We start from the raw sequence: 25,538 nt of genomic DNA, 5'->3' as shown, positions 1-25,538 counted from the left end.
AAGTGAGGAATACAGTGTTAGTAAAGTATACAAAAAGGTTCTGATGAAAAACGTTTCAGCATAGTAAAGGTAAACCGCAGACAAACTTCCGAAATTTCTTAATTCAATGAAGAAAATTCGAATTAAAGTCTGTCAATCCACACGATTCTTGAAGGCTCACGGCAGATCAGCATACCAAATTATAGAAGGCTCGTGGCATATCAAATTATTGAATGACGGTATAGGTATTGGTATTTGTATGACGTTGTCCGTCCGTCCGTCCGTTCGTCCGTCCTGCCGGCCGTTTCTTTGTCCATTGTCACCTTTTTTCTCGTAAATCTCATACATTATACAACCGGTCCATTTGATACTTGGTAGACTTTAATGATATAAAGATGTGATTCCTTCAGCAGTAATTTGTGTGGTCCGAAGATCCCATCCTATATATTTCAATCGATCTTGGCAGACTTTATAATCGTAACATGTTGTGTTTCTCTGAGCGACACTTTGATTCGTCATTTTTAAGTATTTTAATCTTCTTTGTGTCGTTTGTAAGTCCTCTCCCTCATTTGAATTCTTAATTTACTCCATTCTTCTCGTAACGAATGAGAAACAGTCCGTCGTTTTAATACGCATTCCAACAGTATCCACCTCTACTGGTAAGTCGTTGAACAATTTCGTAGCTAGACTGTAACCCTTGGAATCACAGTCTATATCCCAATCAATTACTTCCCAATGTACTCCCTCTTTACCAGGTACCATCGACCCCTCCCTATCAAAGGTTAACAAATGATATCAGTCCAAAATTACAATACTGCTAAGGAACGCGCAGGGACTTGAATATATGATACATTGTAAATGGACAGTGGGTTTGAAAATTCTTGCTTTATGATATCCTGTGTCAGGAAGAGATGTTTATCAACAATATTTCGACACTCTCGCCATACTTAGGAATATTTTGCGGACCATGACTGTCTGATGAGAAGGGCAGTAACTCGTACGAAAATATTAAGTATCATTAAGTCGATCACAACATCTAGGGGGGGGGGGGGGGATTCTGGCAATCCATGAAAGTTTATTGTTGCGATTGATCATTAGGGTTGTTCGTATTAGTCACCCCAACCTCTACACAATTGTAACCTGAATGTGTGTAATATTTTTTACGTAAATGTTGAATATTATAGGAAGTAAAGATATCTGTAAAAAAAAAAAAAAAAAAAATCACGATCTTACAAAGTTTCCGTATGGTTTTACATTACACGGAGCTCTGAACTACAACCAGGTGTTAATTAGTGGCCTTGATTTCTATGATCAATTTTTTTCAACATTTGAAAATTATTAAAATTATTAAAATCGTCATATGTCTGTCGTCCGCCCGGAAACAATTCTGGTTATCGCTATTCTTGAGATGTATTGAAGGGCACGTTCTTTTTCTAAAACAAAACATATATGTTTCCATTGGTATTCAGTTGTGCCCAATTATATTTTTGAGCTTGATCAGGAAAACAAAATGGCCGTAGGAATTAGTTATCGCTAATTCTTAGGGATACATCTTAAACTCCACATGTATATTTCATTTGTCTTTACGTTTGGTCCCTAGTTTTTATACTTGGTCCCTAGTTGTTACGCTTGGTCCCTAGTTGTTTTCTGAAGCATTCTGATTGGTTCAACACATTTTCTATAACCAATCAGAATGCTTGTTCAAATTTACCGCGGCTGACACAACATGGCTACTCAAGTGGAAAATCTGCTATCAGTATGCATAAAAAGTCCCGGGGCCGTCGATAGGGTGCTCGTATACATAAAGTAAGTGTATGTAATAGTTGTATTCGGTGATCTGATGAAGCGTGCCCCTTGATTAACCCGTGGACTTCGTCTAAAGCTATGTCCAATAGAGTCAAAGTGTGGTGACCCCGTTACGTCAACTTGTCCGACTAAACAAAATCGAGGGGATTTTGAAGTTTCACGCCCGATTTCGTAAACTAATATCGAGAAATCGACAACATGTTATGGCTTATTTTAAAGATTGACCATTTCTCTTCAATTTAAGTCCTACTTCGAAAAAATCCACCCAATACAACCGAAGCTACGGTACTTAGAAATAAATACATCAGATTTCAAGCCTGGGGGAGTTCAGAACCTTTCTCATTTATATGTACTCTATATGTTATTATTTTATAAAAACGAGTCAGGCACCTGTGGTTAGATACAGGAGAGCCGGGACTCAAACTCCTCAAGTATTATAGTGACTGAGTGACTCAACCTTGAGTGAGGATACAGACAGTTTATATCAGTGGACTTAAACAACATTAACTTTTTAGTTCGATATCATATCTTACTTTTATCAACGTTTATCTACACATTACATAAGAAATGTAATTAATGTTGAAATATTTTGTCGTTATTTTTTCGCGTTGTTTTAAGCAACACAATTATATAAAGGATGTTAACCACCCAACTGATTTGAAAATGTTTTATATTTTAACAGAGAGACAGTTTACTTTGGAATACGTGTAATCTTAGTTGACTTAGTACGTGTGTATTGGGTTTGGAACTTGTAACCACGTCACTGTGATACATTTCAACTACTGTAATGAAATCTGAAATCAACACTCCTGTATCTGTTTTAGGTGTATAACCACAGACACTCGCCTCGTCTGTCAATACGACCATCTGTGGATCTTACCCAACCTGTTTTACCCACAAATACTTGGTATGACCCATAAATATATTATTTTTGTCCCGATACATGTACAACATGTACTGTAGAACAGCCATTATCACTGTTTATGTATCCAGTTTAGTGTGAGGAGGTCATGACCCTGTCTAGACCTGTTGTGTACCAATCATTTGTAAATATTCATGTTTTTATGTCATTAAAATTACCGCATTGATACTTATTAAGTGACATGTAATATAGATATACATTTTACGTGACGTCACGAATTGTACCACCATTGTTACAGTTTAATATGTAGTGTCAACAGGTCATGACCCTGTCTGGTCCTGGTGTGTACCAATCATTTGTAAATATCATCGCTTATATGTAATAAAAGTTACTTTATTATTACCGAATTGTTGTTTTATATCATTTCAATTAATCCACAGGAAATCCAGCCTGAGCTGACAGTATATTTAGGGCCCCGTACGAAAGTACAGGTGCCCTATAGTAATCACCGTGTCCGTCCGTCCGTCCGTCCGTCAGTCAGTCCGTGTCAGTCTGTCCGTCAGCACTTCTATTTTTGTGCAATAACTTGAGTTTTCTTGGCCCGATCGAACTCAAAATTCATACAGTGCTTTCTTATTGAAAGTGCTTCTTTGGTACTGATTTTCTTTGTCAAAGGTCAGGTCAATATTGCTAAATATAGAAAATAATTTCCATGGAATAACTTCAGCTTGATTTTGACAAATTGATTTTCGGTGTCAAAACTTTGCGATATGGGCAACTGACTTCTTGGTATTTTCTGAGGATATATAACAATATGGCGGGCCGTTGCTGACCTGTCGGTGATCTAGTTGGTAGGAGTAATCCACGCCAGTAAATACGGGAAACTATCTTTGATACGTCCGTAATACACAAAACAGCAGAGTATACCAATATAAAGAAGCCATCAATCTTACTCAAACCCGTTGGTACGAGTACAAATTATGAAAAAAATATATAGATTTTCATGGAGACACTTAAAAAGCACAGGGACTTGACCCTGACATTGAATGGTTTTATTGGTCCTATGTAAGACTGATCTTCTCTCTAGTTTGATTTTTATAGAGATCTTCAAGAATTTTCTGAGACCTAGAACAAAGACAGGTCGGTAAGGGCCACCCGGGTGTCAATGTATCTCCCATAATTACTAAGTATCAAGAAACAAGTTTTGCCATTTATTTTAACACAGGTTCATAGTCGGATTGACCTTGACCAAATTGGTATTTACTTTTGGTCAGCTGTTTAATTCCGTCAAAATTTAAACTTTCTGTCAAATCTTTAAACAAAATATTGATCAGTAAAAAGACCTAAAAATGAAAAATAAAATAAAATAAACATTGTTACGCTCATTCTGACCATTACCATGCAGAGCGATCATCTGAGCTAAAAATACAGGCAAGCTATCACATGATCTATTGTGATTCCCTCTGGTATTACTAAAGCAATTTGTGTCCCCTACTGGCCCCCACAGAAATAGTAACAATGACCTTGACCTTGGCCCCCAAACCCTGAAGCTCGAACTCGACCTGTAGGTATTCATATTTTACTAATATACCTTGAAGCATGACTGAGAAAAGTGCGGAAAATTGAGTTGACGGACTATAGCCCCCACCCCGATTGAGAAGTGAAGTAGGATTTCCCACTACCTATATCTACATACATTTGGTATTTCTACTTTGGAAGTGGCAGTTTGCGGAGAAAATCGTTCATTGTACTTTTATTTTATTCAAATACATTTTTCCTCCTATCTCAACGTGTTTATCTTTATACTAAATACTTCATATTTTATAACCTTTTGAAAAATATCTTTCAAATGTGATCAAGAATAATCACATAGTAGTAAAACACATAAAAAATAAAACGTGACCTTTTGGTGATTCGAACTCCGAACCTCAGTCTAGTTAGTGTTAACATGTGTTGTATCACAGAGAGTACTTTGATGTTAAAAACTGAAAGAATAAAAACATATCATTTTATATTTGTGGAATTTTCTAGCCTCATTATGCAGGACTTGTTTTATTTGGATTTTTAACTAAAAAACAAACAAGAGCCTTGGTAACTGGAACCAACGATAATTGTGGTATTTTACAGGAAAAAATATTTAATTGTTGATAGCATTGTTGATTTTTCCCTTCAGTTTACAGCTATAGCCACTTTGACGTATCACATAAAACAAATGAACCCCAGCGGAACCTGGTTAATCCGGATAAAAGTTTCCGTACTAACAAGGTTCCGCTGTAAATATACATTACTGTTAGACACGTCTGATCCTACGGAAGGGGTCATGGGGTCATTTCTAGTGGCCGGGGAGGATAGATAATGACACTTCGGAATGAAATTTATTAAAACTTAAATACAACAACGTATACAGTATATATACAATAATGTATACAGTATAAATACACTAATATATACAGTATATATACAATAATGTATACAGTATCAATACACTAATATATACAGTATATATACAATAATGTATACAGTATCAATACAGTAATGTATACAGTATATATACAATAATATATACAGTATCAATACAATAATGTATACAGTATAAATACAATAATATATACAGTATATATACAATAATGTATACAGTATATATACAACAACGTATACAGTATATATACAATAACGTATACAGTATATATACAATAATGTATACAGTATATATACAATAATGTATACAGTATAAATACAATAATGTATACAGTATACAATGTATATACAATGTATACAATGTATATACAATAATATATACAGTATCAATACAATAATGTATACAGTATAAATACACTAATATATACAGTATATATACAATAATGTATACAGTATCAATACACTAATATATACAGTATATATACAATAATGTATACAGTATCAATACAATAATGTATACAGTATATATACAATAATATATACAGTATCAATACAATAATGTATACAGTATATATACAATAATGTATACAGTATAAATACAATAATGTATACAGTATCAATACAACAATGTTCATGTATACAGTATAAATACAATAATATATACAGTATCAATACAATAATGTATACAGTATAAATACAATACTGTATACAATATAAATACAATACTGTATACAGTAGGGCTAGTCGATAAATGGTATTTGCGTGTTTGTTGTTGCATTAAGTAGAGAGGAGACTATTTTCGGACACTTAGTAGATACCTTTCCTCAAAGAGTGTAAGGTCGTACGAGTTATCTCCCTTCCTGAGACTTTACGCGGCATTACGTATACACTACACGTGGGGTGTGTAGAGTTAGGGCATTGCGATGCTCGGTGTCGAACAGTGAGGATGTTGTCAATTTGTTGGTTCTTATGTGGATTACCCAACCTCCCGGCCCTTTGACTTTATTTCTTTATAATTATGTACATTGGTTTAATTGGTTATTGACGAGGTTCGATCAGGTTTGATATACTTCAGATATATTTCTCTTGTTGATGTATCGCGTGCTACCTAACACAGGTTTCCATTCTACACAGTAAATCGTGGTTTTTCCTGGTCGGCGACATTACCTGTGATATAGGGTACCTATCTAGTATTTACGGAAAGAAAAAGTACTAAGTTTACTTTGTTGTACATGAACAGTTTCAATCAGTAAGATGGTTGTATTTATTGAATCATCAACAATTGTTTGTTAAATGATGTTGTTGTTATGCTGGAAACGAAATACATAAGCCGCACATCCTGTATTCGTTGTTTTCTTGTCTTTGATATATAACTACGTAAGACAATATTATTTTTTGGACGCACAATAGATATATGTAGAGGGAGAAAATGAATGGAAACTCCATCCTCAAATATCTCCTTTGTTTAAATGCTATTTTCTTCAAAGCAATGCTCCATGTATGATAACTCGAAGGTTTCTGGTGTTCTATCGTCCCTTTAAAGTGTTATATTTTTCAAAAGCCGATAAAAAGCACAAACATAAATTAAAACCTTTCAGTTACATATAGGGTAGTGTCATACACAGGGACTCGGTTTCGAGATTCTGAGTAATATATATATGACATCAGTAAACAGCCACAACACTATAAATTAAGTATTCATATACAATTGAGTGTAGACTAAAGGTTACAACCAAGTGCACTCCATTTGGACTCCAGATAAACCTTATAAAAATCGGACTTTTTCATCGATAACCCCGATTGGCGATAGCCCCTGTGATCACTTCATTCCTTTAAACATTTCTATGTTTCAGACCCGTGTACGTTCGCTGTCCCGTCTTAAACGCAAACGCTACGGAAGTGCTACGGAAATGCTACGGAAATGGTACGATAATGCTACGGAAGTGCTACGGAAATGCTACGGTAATGCTACGGAAATGCTACGGTTGACGCTCACAAATAATCGGCCGTTTCTAAATAAATTGTCTGGTTCTTATAAAAAGCTGATCCTAGACGAAGCGAACTCGTAGAAACGACAGTGAAATGGTGTCTGATGGAGTTAATGCTGTATCGGGAAGTGGAAGAACGTTTTATCAAACTGTACTAATATAGAAAACAAAAAATTGTACAACTTTTAGAAACCGGAAATATTAAGGTCATATACGGATCTTTCAAAGAGGTATGGCGCATATTGGCCTGTTTCGACCTAACTGTGACCGTTTTCAAAATAAAAAAATAAATGTTTAAAACAAAGTTTTTGAATACAAACCTTAAATCTATAACATATAAATATTCTTATTTGCGAAAAATGTGTTTGTTCATTACAATGGATATTTCATTAAATGACCATAAAGTTGCATCATCGGGCTATTTGCAACTTTCGAGGGGGGTTTTCCCGCATTTATATCATTTTTTGACATAGAGCGCATCGGAAGACCAACTTTTACAATGTCTTATTTTATTCTATGTACCAAAAGACAACTAAAATCCTATTCTTAAAAAGTGGTCCTCCGATGCGCTGTCACCGAAAAATTGAAAAAAACGTAGTTGATAAAATATTTTAATTCAGCACTAACTAGACTGACTACATCTGATAACATAAACATCTCAATGTCATAAGTCTGTATAGCTCATATGGTAGAACCATCGCTTATAATTAACAACCTAAAAGTTTGGAGTTAAAATCACCAAAAGGTAGCTTTTTCATATTTTATATTTCTTAATATCATTTTTTTTTTCTTTATCGTATTTTAAAGATATTTGTAACATTAAAAGCATATCTAATATAAAATATTTAGTATAAAGATGAAAATGTTGTGATAGAAAATTTTGATAAAAAAAAGAGAGAGAGTAAAACCTTAACCGATTTACCCCGTATCATACAAAGTAAAATGTAAATGAACTGCAGCGTCGACAACAGGCATACATGGATGGGTAGTGTAAAATTCATATTAAGCATGTCAATTTTACTTTATTTCATATGGTATTGATTGAGTACTTACATGTAATCCGTTCACTAAGTACAGCGCGCCAATGGACCATGACGATCTATTTTGGTAGTGTGGGAATCACTGGGGTCACGTGATATTTTACCTGTATTTTTAGCCCAGGCTATCGCTGTACGTAGCCTAGGTCAGGATAGGCGCAAAACGACCATACCTCTTTAGGAAGATTTATTATTCTCGGCAACAAAAGACGATAGCATTTAATTTTAAAATAAAATCATTCTCTGCACTAGCGCTGCGATCGCGTATGTGTTGTCTCTGTGTGTCCGAACTTTATTGTTTTGTTTTTATGTATTTATCTATATTTTCACTGCATTTATTCACTGCATTTGTACTGATAAACCGTAAGGTTTAAGTAATAAACTAAATGAATTGAAAAAAATTGTATCAAAGTGTTAATTTAGGTACAGGTAAACAGATCAAGAATTCTGAACACAAATTGACCAGGCTATGAATAAACCCCTTATAGGGCTAATTGTAAAAAGGAGAAACTGACCAGGTGTGGTGATGACTTACACACCTGAGCCCGATGACTCCCAATCAAGTGTATATCCATGGCCATCAGGTGAAGTTGATGGTGGTGGGGAGGGGGATTAGTACCCATGGCAACAAGTTAGAGGGACAATTAAGTCAAGTACATGTACGTGTCTGGCAAGTCTATACATAACATTCACTGGTACATATTACTGGTGTGTAAGCATTGACGATTTGTTTAAAAGTCTGATGTCGGATCAGAGGAAGCTTTTGCTGGGGAGGGATAAAAACTATAAACAAGACATCAATAATTATATACTTAAGAATATACAATGTACATGTGCAATCAGATACGTGTATATCACACGTCTGCAATGGAGCGGACTCTGTGTGTTTACGTGATAATGGATAACACTCTGAAAATCTTTATTAATGGACTTGTTTTGTGATCTAACATTCAGCTTAGTGACAATCAGTTAACCTTTGCACCCTAGGAGAAGTGAGGAGTGCACGAGATTTAAGGTACTGAAGTTAACGTATAATTAGTGCACAACTGTTTTTTTTAAACTTATTATCACAAAGGACATAACCCGGTAATACATTGTTTCAATATATGAAGACTTCAACAGTGTAGAGTGAAGATCTACTTTTGAAATTAATTTTGATGCTGTTTGCGATCATTTTAATCATTTACATGCTTCAATTACAACACACCTGTTTGTGTCAGAGGCCTAATAATGGCTGACTCAGGTGTACATGTACTTTCTGTTAATATTTTGTCAGACAAAATATTAATATTTAAATTTTGTATTGAATGTTAATTAACTAAAGTTTCTTTTACGTTGTTACTTTAAACTTGAAGGTTTCTTTTTCTGTATATGCCATCTATATGATATTATACATTGCATGTTCTGTCGACAAATCTTGAGACATGTACATGTCCAGACTACATGTATTGTACATTGAATCCAAACATCTAGGAAAGGCCTGTTGACAATGGCCAACTGGGCGCAATATGCAACCCCACAGCCTTGAGGACATGCATCCTATCACACCTTACCTGTAAGATGCTGATCAGTCTAGATCTTTTGTGTCTGGCACATGGTATACCTGGCCAGGTGACCTGTCCCGAATTAACCCCCCCAATGACAATGACAATGACAATTTGTTTATTCTCGTAAACAGTACAGTGTAGAGAATAATAATACAGACAAATGGATAATAATAAAACATGGTAAAACAGGATGGACATCAGGATTGTGAATTAATTATAATTATATCAATAATAAATTTAGCCAATGAAATAAGTTCATTTTTAGTTACGTAATTGAATAATGTATGAAATTTAAATGTATTTGGTCTTTCGTAATAATATCTAGACATATATTTCCGTCTGCTATTGATTATAAATTGCTGATCACAGTTAAATAAATAATGGAATTGGTCGCCTATTTCTCTTAAATTACATAAAGTACATATTCTATGTTCCCGTGGTATATTAGTCCATATACCACTTTCAATTGGAATTTTTGTATCACCTACTCTAAATTTACAGTACGCTTTGGCTAATTTGGGAGGGAGTTCTAATAAATAATTCTCTAAACAAAGTTCGGTCTTGTAAATTCTATAATTGATACCTTTCGTGGAAGTAAAAATTTCATTTCTCCAGTTTGCTAAAAAAATTGCCTTAAGTTTATAAAATATTGTACTCTTCAGCCAATTTATACTTGAAAACTCTTGGCTGTTAAATATATCTAATAATCTACATTCTACAAATATATTTTTCACATGTCTCAACCAAGACGAGTTATAATATGACATAATCGTTAAGAGTTTGTTGCTCAACTTATTCTGATTATTTTTTGTCAATTTAGCCCAAAATCCAATCATTCTGACTTTAACATTAATATCAAGTGGGAACCGGCCAAGTTCTCCATATGCCATAACATTTGGCGTAGATGTTTTAACATTAAGAATATGTTTACAAAATTTTAGGTGCAAACGTTCAATAAGTTTATAGTTACAGAAACCCCAAACTTCACATCCATATAAAACAATTGGTTTGATAGCTTTATCAAATATATCAAGTTGACAATCTATAGACAAATTATGATCTCTACATTTAGCAATAGCACCATACATTGCTTTAATCCCCTTTTTATAAAGCTGCTTGATATTGAATTGTGTTAAACCAGTTTGGGTAAAATAAACCCCAAGATACTTAAATTCTTTGGTTATTTCTAGATTATATTCACCGTATATAAAATTCAGATCGTTAGGAATTCTTTTCCTTCCAAAAATCATTACTTTGGTTTTACTGGTATTAACTTTAAGATGCCAAAGTTTAGAATATTTCAAAAATATATTTAGCTGCTTTTGCAAGTCATCAGCATTTTCTGATAGTAAAATAGTGTCATCAGCATATAACAATACATACAATTTCAAATATATATTCAATTCTTGTTCTAATTTGTCACTTATATAAGACAAACCTTTACAATCATTTGACTTAATAAAATCTTCTAAATCGTTAAGAAATAGTGAAAATAAAAACGGGGATAGGTTATCGCCTTGCCGGACACCGGATGTACACAAAAATACATTTGAGAATACACCATCTTTACTTATTTTGGCCTTGATACCATTGTACATATTTTTAATAATCCGAAAGCATTTACCATCTATATTATTTATCAAAAGTTTATTCCAAAGACCAATTCGCCATACACTATCAAATGCCTTTTCAAAATCTATAAAGGCACAAAATAATTGCTTTTTAAAATGTTTAGATAACTCAATTAATGTATAGAGCGTGAAAATATGGTCAGTTGTGGAGTGGTTTCTTCGAAACCCTGCCTGATTTTCGAGAATGAGTTCAACATTATCAGCATATTTATTTAAACGTTCGTTAATTATAGCTATAAACAATTTACCCAGGCAACTAATCAAAGTAATAGGTCGGTAATTATGGGGATCATACAAACTACCATTATTTTTAAAAACAGGGATAATATTTCCCATAAGCCAGGATTCGGGCACATGACCAGTATTCAAAATATAATTGAATAATTCTACATATAATGGCATCAATAAATCAATAGTTGATTTGATATACTCGTTACATAGCATATCGTCACCAACAGCCTTATTATTTTTAAGCATTTTGACACAATTCATTATTTCATTCGGTAGTATTGGTTCATTGATAAAACCATTACCTTCAAGTGTAGAGAGCTCAGTGAGCTCATTGATAGTCAACACGTGATTATCTTCACCTTCAAAATTTTTGTTAAAACATGTCTTAAAAAATTTGAAAAGATCTTCAATATCAGCTTTACAACTACTTTTTTTGGAGCAGCCATTATTAATTATTTTCCAGTACTCCTTAGGATTTCTTGATCTCAGTGATCGGAGTTTATTTTTAATATATACCTTATGATTATTTACACATCGATTTATTGTCTTTTTATATGACTTTTCTTTTACATACATTTCCTCTCTGAGGTAATCATTACCAAACTTTTTATACAATCGCTTTGCTTTTCTGTAGTTTTGTCTAGCAGACTGACACTCTCTATTAAACCACGGTTTTTTAAATTTAAATGCATGTTTATTTGCAGAGCTTGGTTTAGTGTATATAGTTCCAAATGCATGTTTGGCACCATCTATAAAAAGATTGCATATATCATCTACTATAGAGTCGATGAAATCATTGTTATCGTCAACAGTTATATGATTGTGTAATTTATTTACAAGTTTATTTATACAGGAGCTTTTTTCAGTTAGAAAATTTACAAAAACATCTTTCTGATCATCATTCCACTTTCTGGGTTTGCATGTATTATATCCAACATCTGTATCAAAGTGATCGCCTACGTTATTTGTTACACACAATAGTAGGCCTATATGTATCGGAGAATGTACGTCGGATAGTAGGGGAGAAAACTCGTTAATAGTAAATTCATCCACAATACTAAATGTATCAATATTACCTATACAGTAATCAATTACACTTACATTTTTGCATGTCGTATTTCCTATACCATTATCATCTCCCATTCGGCCATTGAGTATAAATATATTACAATGTTTACATAGCTCAATTAACCGCTTCCCCATAATCATTATATAAAATATCTTTTGATGACCTTGTTCTAGGTACATTAATATCAATTAGATTATCAACATCTGAAAAATAGCCATAGTCACCACTTTCGGGTTCAAAGAAATCTGGAAGATCCGCCGTCCTACCATTGAAATCCCCAAGCAGGCAAACATACTTGTTATTTTGTGTTTTGAAAGATAATAAATCATTTTCAACGTCATCAAAAAGGTCAGGTGAGGAATACTTGGAGCTACTGGGCGGGATATAGACGATTCCAAATAGCATATGCCCTTTGTGTTTAAAGACGCCCCCCTTCATTTGGAGCCATAAAACGTGACTACAATCAGTTTTGATTACATTTACATGTTTCATATATTCATGTTTACAGTAAACAACTATACCACCAGATTTCACAGTGGACAAACATTTTCTGTGTTTACAAAACGCTGTATAACCATTTATATCAATGGGGTCAGCATTATCAGTTTTAGTTTCGGTAAGACATATTAAGTCATAGCTGGAAAGATACTCAATAAAATCGGGACACTTAAGCTTACCAACAAGACCATTGACATTAATACTCAGGATTTTAAATTGTTTTTTATTATTACAGTCTATGTGGACTCCCTCCGCGGCATACTATACATTTTTAACACAGGTTTCATCAGGATCGACTTCGTCGTGGTCACCTCCATGTTTGGGACGTTTAGCAGGTGGTGTTACTTTGTGAGTCTGATAAGTAGACTTATTAGATTTATCGTATGACGTCGGGTATGACTTGGGCGTTGCAAATGACGTTGGTGGATACTGTTGGTTAGGCAGGTTAGATGACCTTGATCCAACGGCGGTGGGCTGTGACCTAGTGACGTCACTGTATTTTCGATTCCCGCTGGCGTCATTAGCAGTTGTACCAGCGTCGGGGGATGCATAAAGTTTACCGTCGACAATGAGGCGATCGCGGACTAATTTTACCCGTTTCCCTTGCTGACGGAACTCTTTCATCACGGGGTAGAGCGCACGCCGTTTTTCCTCGATCTCCGTGGGAAATTGTTCGTTTATGTAGTACGGAGTACCTTTCAGGCGACGCGCGTTTCGGAGAATATTAGCCCTCTCGTGATGATATATGAATCTTGCGACAATTGGGCGAGACTTGCCTCGCACAAATTTACCAAAGCGATGAGTGTTGCCTATTTCAACTTGGCTAATATTTAACTGTTCATGTAGGAAACAGCGAAGTTTAGCTTCAGTGTTTTCATTAGGCTCTTCAAAAAGTCCACTAAACACAAGGTTATCCTTCATGGACCTCCATCTAAGCTCGGTCACGTTCTTGGTTAGTTCCTCTTTGTCTTCCTTCAGTTCATTGATGGATTTTTCAAGATTTGTGACCTTTTCATTATTAACAGGGTTGTTCGTGATTTTTTTCAATTTTTGGACTTCTTGTTTATTTTTTTCAGTCACACATTTAACTTGGTCGTACATCGAACCGATTGCTGAACAACTTGATTCCAACTCGACATGTTTGGTCTTTAACTCATTTATTTCCGATTCCATGATGTTGACTTTTGCCGCTAACGAATCCAGCGATTTTTGAACCAGGTCCAACTTACTGACAATTGGCTCTAAGTGTTGAAGTCTTACATCGGGGTCCAATTATGGCTCATTCTCACTTAGCCAACATACAATTCAATTCAATTCAATTCATTTATTACTTTAAACCTTACGGTTTATCAGTAGTGCATATATATACAGTGCAGACATTACAACTAACATACAATACAAATACAAAGTACATTGTAACTCACAAGCACAAACAAACCACACATACACGATCGCTTCGCTAGTGAAGAGAGCGTTCTATTACATTAAACAATTAAACAGCATTTAACCGTCTTTTTGAACCGATAGAAATATATTTGCCTAAATTACATAAATCTTTATTATTTTCCGTCGTTAAAAGTTGTATAAATTTGGCCATAGTAGGTTTTTTATGGTAATATAATTTGATAAAAGGCTTTCTAATATCTATAAAATGATTACATTTGATGATAAAATGATACTCGTCCTCAATATCACCGCTGTCACAATATGTACAAATTCTATTATTTCTTTCAATATTTCTATATCTTCCAGATTCTATATACAACTTATGCGATGATAATCTAATTTTTGCGATTTCCTTTATAGTATGTTGGCCAATGGGTTTTGTTAAGTACTGCTTAAGATGGAAATTTCCACAAATATATTTGTACAAAGAACACTTAGACGATGAATTTATTAACTCCATACAATGTTGTTGAAAATTATCACGTATTCTAGATTTAATAATACTTAATATATTCGTTTTGTTACCGCTGGGTTCAATCTCCCATAAGTATCCTAAACCTAATCTAAATAATTCATTTCTTATACTATCGGTCCACTCACTGCCTCTTTGAATCATTTCTTCATAACACGCTTTCAAAATACAATTGTCTGAAGATTTAAGTTTAAGCCAATATTTAAAAATTTTAAATTTTCGAATTATTTGTAAAGGTAGTCTTCCAAGTTCTTGATATATCATTACATTTGGAGTACTTCTCTTAACCCCTAAAATTCTCTTACAAAACCCTAAATGTAATTTTTCCACACCAGGTGCTTTATGGAATCCCCATACCTCTGATCCATAATTCAATATACTACCCACAAAAGTGTCAAAAATACTTAATTGGGTTTCAACGTTAAAATATTTTGTTATGTTACCATTATTGTATCACAGGGTTAATTTGATTATAATATGATCCGGACATTACGGTCCGAGTTTTAGTATGATCCGGACATTGCGGTCCAAGCTTTAGTATGATCCGGACATTGCGGTCCGGACGTTAGTCGTACCCTTTGGCAATCTTAGAGGAAGTTTGCAATGGCGTGCTCCGGCACTGTACACATTTCATGTCAAAGGAAACTTTAGGTCCCCCACAGGGTGAGTTTATTCCCTGCCCATATCAATTCTTGCCGATCGAACATTTATTGCATTGATTATATGATTGTCAACATTAGTCTGTAAAAGATATGATCTGTATGTGTGTTCGAAATGTCAGTCATATGAACTGTCTGTCATTCAGTGAAGCACATGGTCCGTGCCATCTAGTCATGTTTAGGATCTATATATGTCAGTATTATTTCGTATATTAGTTTATTAATATGTCTTATGTAAATTCTACTCAGCGACAGTGTAGGAATAAGACATCAGACGAATTATAGTTGTATTTTGGTCAGAAAGCGATTAGGTCAATTCGTCCTATTATTACTTACCTTGGACAAAACGTCCTATTAGTCATTTGAGTTAATTATATCTATAAATGTGTTTTAAACTATTGTTGTTACTCTGTCCATCCATGAATACTCCAAAGATAGTGTATATATATCCAGCAAAGAAATCTAGTCAGTTTATTAAGTGATATTTGTGTTAAATATCCGATTATTGCTCAAAATCAGTTTTGTATTCGAATATCAGTGAAAGAAAGGCATATGTTAGACATAATGGTTTGCATAGTGACAGTGTGTACATCTGTATCATATTCTCATTGTGTTTTCATTTTCATATGTTGTAGTCTTTTACCTTCCTCCGGGGAGTTTTGTGGAATAAAGTCGTATAACATCACAGTAAAAGACCTGCGACTCAGACCTCAGGATCTGTAAAGATGGATTCAATACATGAACAACGCACCAGAAACCTGACACCAGGAGGAGAAACACTTTTCCTAAGCAGGGTAGAAGACTTCTGCAAAAGTTTGTCAAAACAAGGAGAGAGGATTAACGGATTAATCAGTCAGACCATGACCAGTATGGAAGAAGGTTTAATAGATGAGCTAGCTAAGAGCAGGACAGTCTATTTGGATATTTCGAATCAATTCATTGATTTCCTCCATAGGACACGTACCATGGACAGTGCTAGGGAACTTTCTGCTCATGGCCTTATTCGTGAAAGTTTTCTGTCAAAGATTGATTTAGCTTTAGAGGCCACTCAGAAGTATGTACCACCTAAAATAGAACACGAGGAATCAAAATCACCTAATGCTGGACACAAGACACCTTGCCATTCGTCGAAAGCTTCATCATGTTCATCTCAGTCGAGTCGCTCGCACAAGTCGTCTGCAAGTTACATATTAACGAAACAAAGATTGAAACATGAAAGGGCAAAGGTTCAACTAGAATTTATGAAGAAAGAGGCTCAAGTTCTGAAACAACAAGCAGAGGTTGATGTGAGTCTTAAATTGCTGCGGTCAGAAAGAAACTTGAAAGAGGCGGAGGCTGAGCTTGATGCAGTTCATGATCTTATTGAGGAAGAGAATGGATCTGTTGATTATGATATAAGGTCGACTAAAAAAGAAAGAACAGCTGCATTTGTGAATAGTGCAATTGATCATGTTGGTCGCGAGGTAATGCAACCAAGTCCTACACCTGGTGTGCTTCAACAACCAAGTCCTGCACCTGGTACGCTTCAACAACCAAGTTTGGCGCATGGTATGCTTCAACAACCAAGTTTGTTGCCTGGTATGCTTCAACAACCAAGTCTGTCACCTGGTGTGCTTCAACAACCAAGTCTGTCGCCTGGTATGCTTCAACAACCAAGTCCTGCACCTGGTATGCTTCAACAACCAAGTTTGTCGCCTGGTATGCTTCAACAACCAAGTCCTGCACCTGGTATGCTTCAACAACCAAGTCTGTTGCCTGGTATGCTTCAACAACCAAGTTCGTCACCTGGTATGCTTCAGCCAACAAATTCACCTGCATGTGGCATGCTTCGTCCAGAGGCCACCGAATTCCAACCAACATGCAGAGATACCAATGAACTCACAAAGTTTCTAATGAAAAGAGATTTATTATTGTCTAGATTCACACAGTTTTCGGACGAACCACAACGTTACACATTGTGGAAAAATAGTTTTAAGAATCTCATTAGGGAGCTTGAAGTCACTGCTACAGAAGAACTTGATCTACTTATCAGATGGTTAGGACCCGAGTCCACCCAACAAGCTTTGAGCCTCAGGGCTGCACACACTCATGATGAAAGATTAGCAATCATAAGGATTTGGGAGAGACTTGACAGTCGTTACGGCGCTCCAGAACTTGTTATACATTCCTTCAAGAAAAGGCTTGAGGTATTACCCAAATTAACATACAAAGATAATGTAAAGATGTATGAACTGTCAGACCTACTCATTGAGATGCAAGCCTTAAAGGAGAATGTCATGTACACCACTTCCCTGGCCTACCTAGATTCTTCAGCTGGAATCAACCCCATAGTGGCCAAACTTCCAGCATTCATACAAAGGAAATGGACGGATACAGCGTTTAGATACAAGAAAGACCAAGGCGTCCTTTATCCACCATTCAACATTTTCACTGGCTTCATGAAGGGTATGACGGAACGATTGAACGATCCAGGTCTGCAGTTTGACCCTCAACAATCGACACAGGTCAAAGCCCAGGTTAACAGTGTTGGTAAACGGACCGGAAATAGAATGATGCTGTCTGCTAAGAAGACTAATGTAGAGAAACCAGTCCCTCCAGCTCATATTTGTCCTATTCATGGTGGAAGTGCCCGTCATAGCTTGAAAGACTGTCGCTTATTCCTAGCCAAGACTGTGCTGGAAAGGAAAGAAGTGCTTAAAAAGAACGGTTATTGCTTTAAATGCTGTGAGGACAAACACCTAGCGAAAACCTGTAAAGTAGCTGTGAAGTGTGATATTTGTGGTGGTAGTCGTCACCCTACAGTACTTCATGAACAATTTCTCTCGGAGAAGTCCCCACCAGTCCATGGAGGGGAGTGTAGTCCTTCATCACCTCCCGGAAGAGAACCAAACTATCTTCAAGCTAGTAGCAGTTGCACACAAGTGTGTAAGGACTCCAGGGGATTCAGCAAATCATGTGCTAAAACAATTTTGGTCAAAGTCTATCCTAAAGGAGAGCCAGACAAATCCATCCGTCTCTACGCCATAATAGACGATCAAAGCAACATGTCGTTAGCCAGAACAGCCTTTTTCGACAGCTTTGGAGAAAATAGCCAATATACAGAATATACCATGGCTTCTTGTTCTGGACTTAATTCCTCCTCTGGAAGGAAGGCGCAAGGATACGTTGTGGAGTCAATGGATGGAGATTTTGCTCTTGATCTACCAGTCTTACTGGAATGTGACAATATCCCAAATAACCGTAATGAAATACCTACCCCTGAGGCGGCTCACTTCCATTCTCATCTGCGGGACATCTCTCAACACCTTCGACCTCTCGATAGGAACGCAGATATTCTGATGTTGATAGGTCGTGACATGCCTGCAGCACACCACATCATAGATCAGAGGATAGGGCCCTCAGATGGACCATATGCGCAGCGCCTCAAGCTCGGATGGGTAGTTGTTGGTGAGGTGTGTCTTGGTAAAGTTCACCAGACATCCTACATCACTGCAAATAAGGTACACACCCTTGCCAATGGTCGTCCTTCATTATTGGAACCTTGTCCCAATTGCTTCGACTTCAAAGAAGACATTCCTAAGACAGATAACTTCCCCCTGTTTGTAAAGAATCCCCATGATGATAAACCTGGTCTTTCCTTGGAGGACAAAGAGTTTTTGCATGTGATGGACACTGGCTTCAGGAAAAATGATCATGGTCAGTGGGAAGCTCCTCTTCCATTAAAAACGGATCGTCCGCGACTGCCTGACAACAGGGCTCAGAGTCTACGAAGGGCAAGGACCTTGGATACAAGTCTCCGAAGAGACTCTCAGAAATGTTCCCATATGATGGAGTTCATGTCTAAAGTGTTGGATAAGGGACACGCAGAAGTTGCCTCTGATCTTGACGATGAAGAAGAGCGTTGGTATTTGCCTCTCTTTGGAATTTACCATCCTAAAAAGCCAGATAAAATTCGTTGTGTTTTTGACTCTTCGGCTAAGGAAAATGGCCTGTCGCTAAACAGCGTGCTCATGACAGGTCCAGATCTTACTAACAGCCTTCTGGGTGTTTTACTCAGGTTTCGGAAAGACCCTATTGCTATCATGGCGGATGTAGAACAAATGTTCTACTGCTTCAAAGTAGTCCAGGAACACCGCAATTTTCTGAGATTCTTCTGGTACGCAGACAACTCTATTGCCAAGCCGTTGATCGAGTATCGAATGACTGCTCATGTCTTCGGGAATTCGCCGTCTCCAGCAGTTGCAACCTATGGTCTTAGAAAGGCAGCAGAGAATTCTGACGAGGACATTCGGAATTTTGTTACACAGAATTTTTATGTAGATGACGGACTAGCTTCCGCACCGAATGTGACTACCGCTGTATCACTCATTAAGAGAACCCAAAGGTGTCTACAGGAAAACGGTGGAATAAGACTTCACAAAGTTGCATCCAATTCAAGAGAGGTACTTGAAACCTTTGATCGTGAGGACTTGGCAGGAGATATCAGAGATCTCAATCTTTCAACAGACTGCCCACCAGTCCAGCGCAGTCTGGGATTACTTTGGAATCTGGCCTCAGATTCATTTATCTTTAGTGCAGGAGTAACTGAAAAGGCTTACACCAGACGAGGTCTTTTATCAACCATCAACGGTATCTATGACCCAATCGGATTTGCAGCTCCTGTTATTCTGCGGGGTAGGTTGCTCTTCAGAGATCTCGTTAAGTTGTCTTCTGAGTGGGATGAACCGCTGCCAGAGGAACGACGTCGGGAGTGGGAATCTTGGTACAGTTCCCTTGGACAGCTCCGCACTTGTTCTATCCCTCGACAGTATGTAATTGGTACAGTATACGAGGATTTAGAAAAGGAAGTACACATCTTCTCCGACGCCTCAAAGGACGCTGTCGCAGCTGTAGCTTACCTTCGGACCAAAGACACTAATAATCAGATCGGTACAAGCTTTATCTTTGGAAAAGCGAAAGTCGCACCACAGCATGGACATACGATTCCGCGCTTAGAGCTCTGCGCTGCTGTCTTGGCCACCGATCTTGGTCGCACCATAAATGACCAACTGGACATTCCCGCGGAAAACATGCACTTTTACTCTGACAGTATGGTCGTGTTGGGATATTTACATAATAGTGTACGAAGATTTTACGTCTATGTCGGCAACCGTGTGGACAGGATACTTGGCTTTACAAAAGCTTCCCAGTGGAGTCACGTTTCTTCTGAAAAGAACCCTGCAGATGAAGGAACTAGATGTGTAAATGCATGCGATCTACAAGAAAGTATGTGGCTGCAGGGATCAAGTGTTCTAAGGGAGGATACAGATCTTGAGACTCCAGGTTATCCTCTTGTTCAACCAGGCAAGGACGTTGAGGTGAGACAAGAAGTCAAAGTCCTCAAAACTTCCTGTGCAGCACCACAGGGTATAGGAGCTGAGCGAGTCAAACGTTTCTCTACGTGGAACTCATTGGTAAGAGGCATTGCTAACCTCAAGTCCCTTGCAATTGCTAGTAAAAATCGATCAACTACACATACCCGAAGAGTCACCACAGATCTTCTTGAGAAATCCCGGATCTTTATACTCCAGGATGTTCAACAGCAAGTCTACTCTGAAGAACTACAATGTTTGAGGGAATCAAAAACTTTGCCTAGTAAGAGCAGCATCTCTGCTCTGACGCCAATCTTGGATCAAGATGGGATTCTTCGCGTTGGTGGCCGGCTCAACCGCTCAAACTTCCCGCTGGAGGATCGGAATCCTATCATAGTGCCTGGAAAGCAGCATGTGGCTAGGCTCATTATCGAACATTTTCATTCAGTGGTGCGTCATCAGGGAAGGCATCTGACAGAAGGTGCTGTGCGATCTGCCGGATATTGGGTGACCGGTGCCAAGCGCCTAATTTCTTCTATTCTCCATGCTTGTGTTACGTGCTGTCGACTTCGTCGAAAACCAAGCCACCAACAAATGGCCGATCTTCCTCCTGACAGATTAGAGCCATGCGCTCCATTCACTTATGTAGGGGTAGATGTATTTGGACCCTGGAACATCACAACCAGACGTACTCGAGGAGGCGTATCCCAATCCAAGCGCTGGGCAGTGCTTTTTACCTGTTTAGTATCTAGAGCTGCACATATAGAGGTGATTGAGGAAATGTCTTCTTCCTCTTTCATAAATGCTTTACGCCGATTCATCTCAATTCGAGGACCTGTGAGAGAGTTTCGCTCCGACAATGGAACCAACTTTGTTGGGTGCACTCAAGATATGGGATTCCAGACGATTAGTGTGGATGAACCTAAACTGGCCAATTTCCTATTGGAGAACAGTACGGTTTGGCGCTTCAATCCCCCACATGCCTCCCACATGGGTGGTGTGTGGGAGCGCATGATTGGCACCGCTCGAAGGATCTTGGATTCCATGCTACTGGATATGAAAGGTAGAACTCTGACTCACGAAATACTTACCACTCTGATGGCAGAAGTAACAGCCATCATGAATTCAAGACCCATTGCTCCTGTGTCAATCGATCCTCAAGATCCCTCCGTGCTGTCGCCGTCTGCATTGCTCACTCAAAAGACTTCAAATTCATCCGTTAGTTGTGAACATCTCAGCCAAAAGGACTTATATCGGCATCAATGGAAATGCGTTTTGGCAGAAGAGTTTTGGAAAAAGTGGCGGAGAGAGTACCTCGTAAACTTACAGTCGCGCAACAAGTGGCAACAGCAACAGAGAAATCTCAAAGAAGGTGACATTGTGCTAATGAGAGATCGTAGTGTTGCTCGCATGGAATGGCCTCTTGGAATTATAAATCGTGTGTTCAAGAGTGACGATGAACTTGTGCGAAAAGTGGAGATTCGCATTGTACGAGACAACAAAATCTCATATTTTGTCCGCCCGGTGACCGAAGTTGTATTTCTTACCAGTTCTGATTGACTTGGTTTATTTTAGTTATGTAGGTGAAATTATTTCTGATGATAAGAAACTTTGAACATTTCTCATGTTTTCTGAGTGTCACAAATCTGAACAATCTGTTTGTGTTTAAGTAGTGATATAGATCATATCAGGAGGGGAGTGTTATGTTACCATTATTGTATCACAGGGTTAATTTGATTATAATATGATCCGGACATTACGGTCCGAGTTTTAGTATGATCCGGACATTGCGGTCCAAGCTTTAGTATGATCCGGACATTGCGGTCCGGACGTTAGTCGTACCCTTTGGCAATCTTAGAGGAAGTTTGCAATGGCGTGCTCCGGCACTGTACACATTTCATGTCAAAGGAAACTTTAGGTCCCCCACAGGGTGAGTTTATTCCCTGCCCATATCAATTCTTGCCGATCGAACATTTATTGCATTGATTATATGATTGTCAACATTAGTCTGTAAAAGATATGATCTGTATGTGTGTTCGAAATGTCAGTCATATGAACTGTCTGTCATTCAGTGAAGCACATGGTCCGTGCCATCTAGTCATGTTTAGGATCTATATATGTCAGTATTATTTCGTATATTAGTTTATTAATATGTCTTATGTAAATTCTACTCAGCGACAGTGTAGGAATAAGACATCAGACGAATTATAGTTGTATTTTGGTCAGAAAGCGATTAGGTCAATTCGTCCTATTATTACTTACCTTGGACAAAACGTCCTATTAGTCATTTGAGTTAATTATATCTATAAATGTGTTTTAAACTATTGTTGTTACTCTGTCCATCCATGAATACTCCAAAGATAGTGTATATATATCCAGCAAAGAAATCTAGTCAGTTTATTAAGTGATATTTGTGTTAAATATCCGATTATTGCTCAAAATCAGTTTTGTATTCGAATATCAGTGAAAGAAAGGCATATGTTAGACATAATGGTTTGCAATAGTGACAGTGTGTACATCTGTATCATATTCTCATTGTGTTTTCATTTTCATATGTTGTAGTCTTTTACCTTCCTCCGGGGAGTTTTGTGGAATAAAGTCGTATAACATCACATATTTTCTTTTACAAACATTTGATACAGCAAACAATGCCTTTCTTCCTTGTTCCGCTATTTTTTCTTGTGTTATCCAGAATTTTCCATTAAATTTCATCAAAATTCCTAGATAACTAAAACTATTTACATTTTCTAGTAAGCAACCATTGTAGTACCATTTCTCAGCGTCATTCAGTTTAACGCCATTTCTGAAAACCATTACTTTTGTTTTTTCAACATTAACTGTTAAATTCCATTTATCCGTATATAATAACAACGAATCTAACATTTTCTGTAGCCCCTCTGCTGATTCAGCTAATAGTATCATATCATCTGCATACATTAATAGAAATAAGTTAATCATTTGTAATTCTATTGATGGACAATTTTCGGTTAAAAAATGCATTTCACAGTCATTAAAGCGACTATTCGGGGAAACAAACTTAGTCTAGATGCATTATCTGGTCTTCCAAAAGTTCTATCACAGCAATGCGATGGTCAAGTTCTGCTTGCATTGTCCAGTTTTGACCACTTTAATTCGGGAAAAGCCCTGTCCTAATATAACATATATCTATTTTTATAAGTCACGTGGTATTTCGAAAACGAGGCAGTGAGAAAACATCAACAGAAACACGTGAATTTTTAGAGATGTCCGATTCATCAAGCAGTAAAAGCAGTAACACGGTACGTAAATACTTAATTAACATGTCATATATGATGCATGTGTGGGATTTATACCTAAAAATTGTTTTCATATGACTTAATACATGCAATAACAACAATAAAAACTGAAATCGGTGTGAATCGGCGTCCGATGCCGAGATGGGGCCCAATGTGGGGTTATCTAATTTATGTCATCGTCACCGGTGATATCGCGATCAATTCATTTACGCTAAATCAATAGTTGTGTAGGCATATATGAAAAGCAATCAAGACATAGTGTTATTGATTTAACAGGATATGAGTAGATGAGGTGAATGCTTACAGTAATTTAAACAATCAAATATCATATGCATGTAGACCTACATGTATTTCTCGACAGAAGTGAAGCTTCGGGAAACGTTTCAATTACAAATGTTATACATGTATACATGCACATAACGGCTATTGACAAAGCCTCTTAGCTCCACGATTCTTACTTCCATGACGATATGTGTTTTGTTTTCTCATCAGTTAGAAGAACTTCATGTAATGAATTGCCAATTCAACCCTCGAGCTCTCCGTTTAGGACGGAGTTTCCAATTTTGGACAGCTCAATTTACTATTATCAATTAATAAAGCTAAACTATTTGTATATTTAAAGATCTATTGATTCTTTATGAAAGAAAAACTCAAAATATGCCATTTTATATCGTTATTTTATTTGTCTCTATATGTTGAATACATTTCAATTCTGTTTAATTTTGAATAATGAATTCCCCCATGGAAAGTTGTAATAGTTTGCATAGTACTGCTGTATGTATAACATTATTTAAATTTTGCACTTGAAGAATTCTTTTGATACCAAAGTCTTACCCCCATCATTACCATTTAAAGGAATGCTGCTGTCATTGATCACCAAACATAATCAATATACCAAATAGAGCATACGTATATACAAAATGTAGCTATAGACTAATCATACATTGTACTTTCATACCAGGCTTATGTGATCTTGTTAACTGAAGTGTATGAGAATACCTACTTTTGGTTGCTGAAAATGCAAGTTTCTTTAATTAGTTTTCTATTGTTACATATATATACATGAATTAGTATGTACATGTATACAAATATATATACAAATGTATTTATATTTTGTCTTCGATATTCATAGCAATATAAAATTCATCAGTGAACTTTTCTGTTGCATTGCATTGTAAACTATTTCCTTCAGTTTCGCTCTTACAATAATTTCTTGCTTTCTCATCGGATAGATTATGAATATGCACAAGTCCATACATCCCCAAGGAG

At 36.7% G+C, this 25,538-nt stretch overlaps 1 protein-coding gene across 2 annotated transcripts; it reads left to right on the top strand.

Annotated features, from left to right (window-relative positions):
- The first annotated feature begins 15,422 nt into the window (after positions 1-15,422).
- Positions 15,423-23,608, top strand: LOC117318975. 2 transcript variants are annotated; one of them, XR_004530531.1, is made up of 2 exons: positions 15,423-22,924; positions 23,557-23,608. XR_004530531.1 is itself a non-coding variant. In XM_033873890.1 (2 exons), the coding sequence occupies exon 2, from the start codon at positions 16,369-16,371 to the stop codon at positions 22,552-22,554; it is 6,186 nt and encodes a 2,061-aa protein (XP_033729781.1). In that variant the 5' UTR covers positions 15,423-15,647; positions 16,279-16,368; the 3' UTR covers positions 22,555-23,488. The 2 variants fall into 2 exon arrangements, 1 of the variants encoding a protein (XP_033729781.1); XM_033873890.1 differs by lacking the exon at positions 23,557-23,608 and having other exon boundaries at positions 15,423-15,647; positions 16,279-23,488.
- Positions 23,609-25,538: the final 1,930 nt, after the last annotated feature.

This window comes from Pecten maximus, unplaced genomic scaffold (assembly GCF_902652985.1).
Source record: "Pecten maximus unplaced genomic scaffold, xPecMax1.1, whole genome shotgun sequence".
Taxonomy (NCBI): domain Eukaryota; kingdom Metazoa; phylum Mollusca; class Bivalvia; order Pectinida; family Pectinidae; genus Pecten; species Pecten maximus.
Note: the sequence above shows the minus strand (reverse complement) of the source record. Positions and strands in the feature narration are given on the sequence as shown.

Coding starts and splice junctions, on each gene's coding strand:
- LOC117318975 (XM_033873890.1), top strand. CDS start 16,369: ATGGATTCAATACATGAACAACGCACCAGAAACCTGACACCAGGAGGA.